We start from the raw sequence: 2,790 nt of genomic DNA on the forward strand, positions 1-2,790 counted from the left end.
GAAACTTGTCCCTGCCCATCGATTGATTGGAAACATTGCCTTTACACCAAGGCTTTGAGCCAGATCTTCCAATATCACTCATGGCCAACAAAGGGAAATGGGAACAGATCGCAATCTGTAAAAGGTAGATGCACTGGGATAATTAGGATGGGGGAATATCACAGGTTGATGTCCTGCTGGAAATTTAACCTCCCTCCTAGGCAGTACTTGTGGAGTGCTTGTTGCATAGCAACCAAATCTCTTGACTGGTAGAGCCGGAAGCAACGTCCCCTGCTCAAAGATGGTGGTAGATCCGGGTGCTTTGAAAGTATCTCATTCTCCCCAGACAGGGCAAGAGTTCCTTGGGCACAGGAAGAGAAACTGAGGCCTGGTAGTCCTTCCTTACTTTGGGCAGGCCGGTGCCCAGATGAAAATCATCAGGATTTGATTGCCAAGGAAAAGGAGCTCAGATACCAGAGCTGCAAGTCTGCACCAACACACAGAGCCACGCCGAAGCACTCTGTAGACCAGAGGGCACTGGAGAAACGCCCCTCTCGATCAGGCTCTCTCCTACAAGTCCTCCTGAGTGGGATGGCATTCTCTCCTCTGGGGCAGTGCTGACTTCCTGACCTGCCCCATCGCAGCCTTAGCCCTAGCGAACCGGGCACGTCTTCCTGCTGCCAGCAAAGGTCCTGTCTAACTGGTCCCATTGACAGAGAAGGAAAGCACCGCGTGCCAGTGCTCCTTCTGCTGCCCAGCGTCAGAGGCTGCGACAGTTTCGAGCTCTGAAAGAGCATGTGCCCCGTTGCCTTATTCTAACCCTCCAATGAGCACAGTCAGCTTTTACCACCCAGCAATTCACTCCTTACAGCAGACGGCGCAGTCAAGGAACCACCGCCCCTACCTGTATTTCAGGCACATCCGAGTGATGTGCAAGGGTTCTTTTAAGCTCTCCAGGGCTTTTTCCAACCTGATCTGAAAGTTGAGCAGATCCTCGGTTTCGTGCACAAGCTGCTCAAGTTTGTCATCTAGCTCCTTCTTCCAGAACTTGACCTCCTCGAGTCTCTGTTCTGAAGCACACAAGGAAGTGACACCCAGGTTAATCTCCTCCCACGGAAGCCGTCAAGCTACTCTTGTGATAATGTGCTTTTCTTTTTCAAACTTTGCAGCTTGGGGTTTCTTACCATCTTTATAAATGTTTGCTGGCAAAAATAAAGACATGTCTTCTTATCGCTATCAAATGTATCATTCTATGCTCACTAATTCTTCAATGTCCTCTGTTTCCATATGTGGCCAATGTGTTGGCAAGGTCATCTTTTCCCAGGATGCTGCAGTTTTATCTGTCGTAAATCAGATGAGGGCTTTATCTGTCATAAATCAGTTCTATCTGTCATAAATCAGCTGAGGGTGTACCTGTGGTTTTGTTTCTCTTTTAAGTTCCATTGGCTCCTCGGTCGATGCTGACCGTATGTACCCCACACTGTCTGAGTCATCAGGGTTTTCTCATAGGCCTGGGAATCTACAGGGAAAGTTTTGTGTTTCTTTGTGTGTGTTTCTTCACAATAGTTATGCTTAGTCTCTCTCTTCTTTCTATAGCTGTATCTATTCTTGACCTTCAATATTTCCCTATGAATATTAGAAGCAGTTCATTAATTTTATATAACAAAAGAACCCACTGAGATTTCCCTTTTAATCACATCTATACTAAATTGGGGGGAAACTGACAGTTAAGATATATTGAGTCTTCCAATCCACTAACATACAGGAAGGCTCCAAAAAGTTCATGGAAAAATTCCGAAAACTTTTCATTCTAATTTTCTGTGAACTGCTTGGAACCCCTTGCATGTGCCTGCCTTTTGAATGTGTCCCACTCCTTTTAATATTGATGTGTTGCTTTCTGTGTAACACCCTTGCACATGTCTTGTTAGGCTTGTCCCTGAGTATTTGATTTTGTTAATGCCATTATAAATAGCTAAGTTATTTTTCACGATTCAGTGGCTCACTAAAGTTAAGGTGCAGACTTTGAGAATGTTTCTCCCGCGCCTACTGAGACGCAGTGATGGTGGAAAATGAGTAGAGCAGCTTCTTCTTGAGCACTTACCTAGTCGCACAGTTATTTAGAACGGTCCTGAGATAGGCTGGCAGTAGGAGGGAGGGTCAGCCCATCAGGAAAAGTCTAACAGTTAATATTGCTGGCCAGAATGACGTTGTGGTTTATTGGTGATCAAACCCTACCAGTCCTCCATGAGATGTGATCCATACATGTGTTTGCATGGCCTGCCCAGTGTTAAAACCAAACCCACGGGCATAGAGTTGACCCTTTCCTATAGCAGCCCTACAGGCTTCTCACAGCTGTAACTCCTCACAGGAACAGATAGCCTTGCTCTATCTCCTGCAGAGCAACTGGTGAGTTTGAACTGCCAACCTTGCATTGCCCAGTGTTATAAATAGATTTAAACCAATGGTTCATGTAGGCAGTCCTCAGCTTAGGAAGGGGTACCATCCCTCCATCTGTCTTTAATTCAAGTGTGTGCATAAGTCAGAACAGTCAGGTATGATTTAATCCAATTTTGTCTTCTTTGTAGTATGCAGCATACCATTTGATGCTTAAAATCGTTAATAAAACATGTACCGATATGCCAAAGCATCTTTAGCATAATAATACCCTGGTGATCATGTTTGGTATGCATTACACTAAGTAGCGCCACTTTGTTTTAACAAACCATTGCACATACAGCAGAGGGTTACTATAATAGGCTTTACATGGGTTGGACAGTTTTAAGTATGTAAGGCAGACACCTGTAACGGGGG

At 45.2% G+C, this 2,790-nt stretch overlaps 1 protein-coding gene across 1 annotated transcript in view; it reads right to left on the reverse strand.

Annotated features, from left to right (window-relative positions):
• The window catches only part of TEKT1 (tektin 1), a 26,151-nt gene that overhangs the window by 17,804 nt on the left and 5,557 nt on the right, over nt 1-2,790 (reverse strand). Inside the window, exon 3 of the mRNA XM_045293326.1 lies at nt 884-1,042. Within this exon, the coding sequence (XP_045149261.1) occupies nt 884-1,042 (159 nt within the window). The remainder of the gene's footprint in view (nt 1-883; nt 1,043-2,790) is intronic.

The sequence above is a fragment of the Echinops telfairi genome, unplaced genomic scaffold (genome assembly GCF_000313985.2).
Source record: "Echinops telfairi isolate 266 unplaced genomic scaffold, ASM31398v2 ScPeMD7_2010;HRSCAF=2546, whole genome shotgun sequence".
Classification (NCBI taxonomy): domain Eukaryota; kingdom Metazoa; phylum Chordata; class Mammalia; order Afrosoricida; family Tenrecidae; genus Echinops; species Echinops telfairi.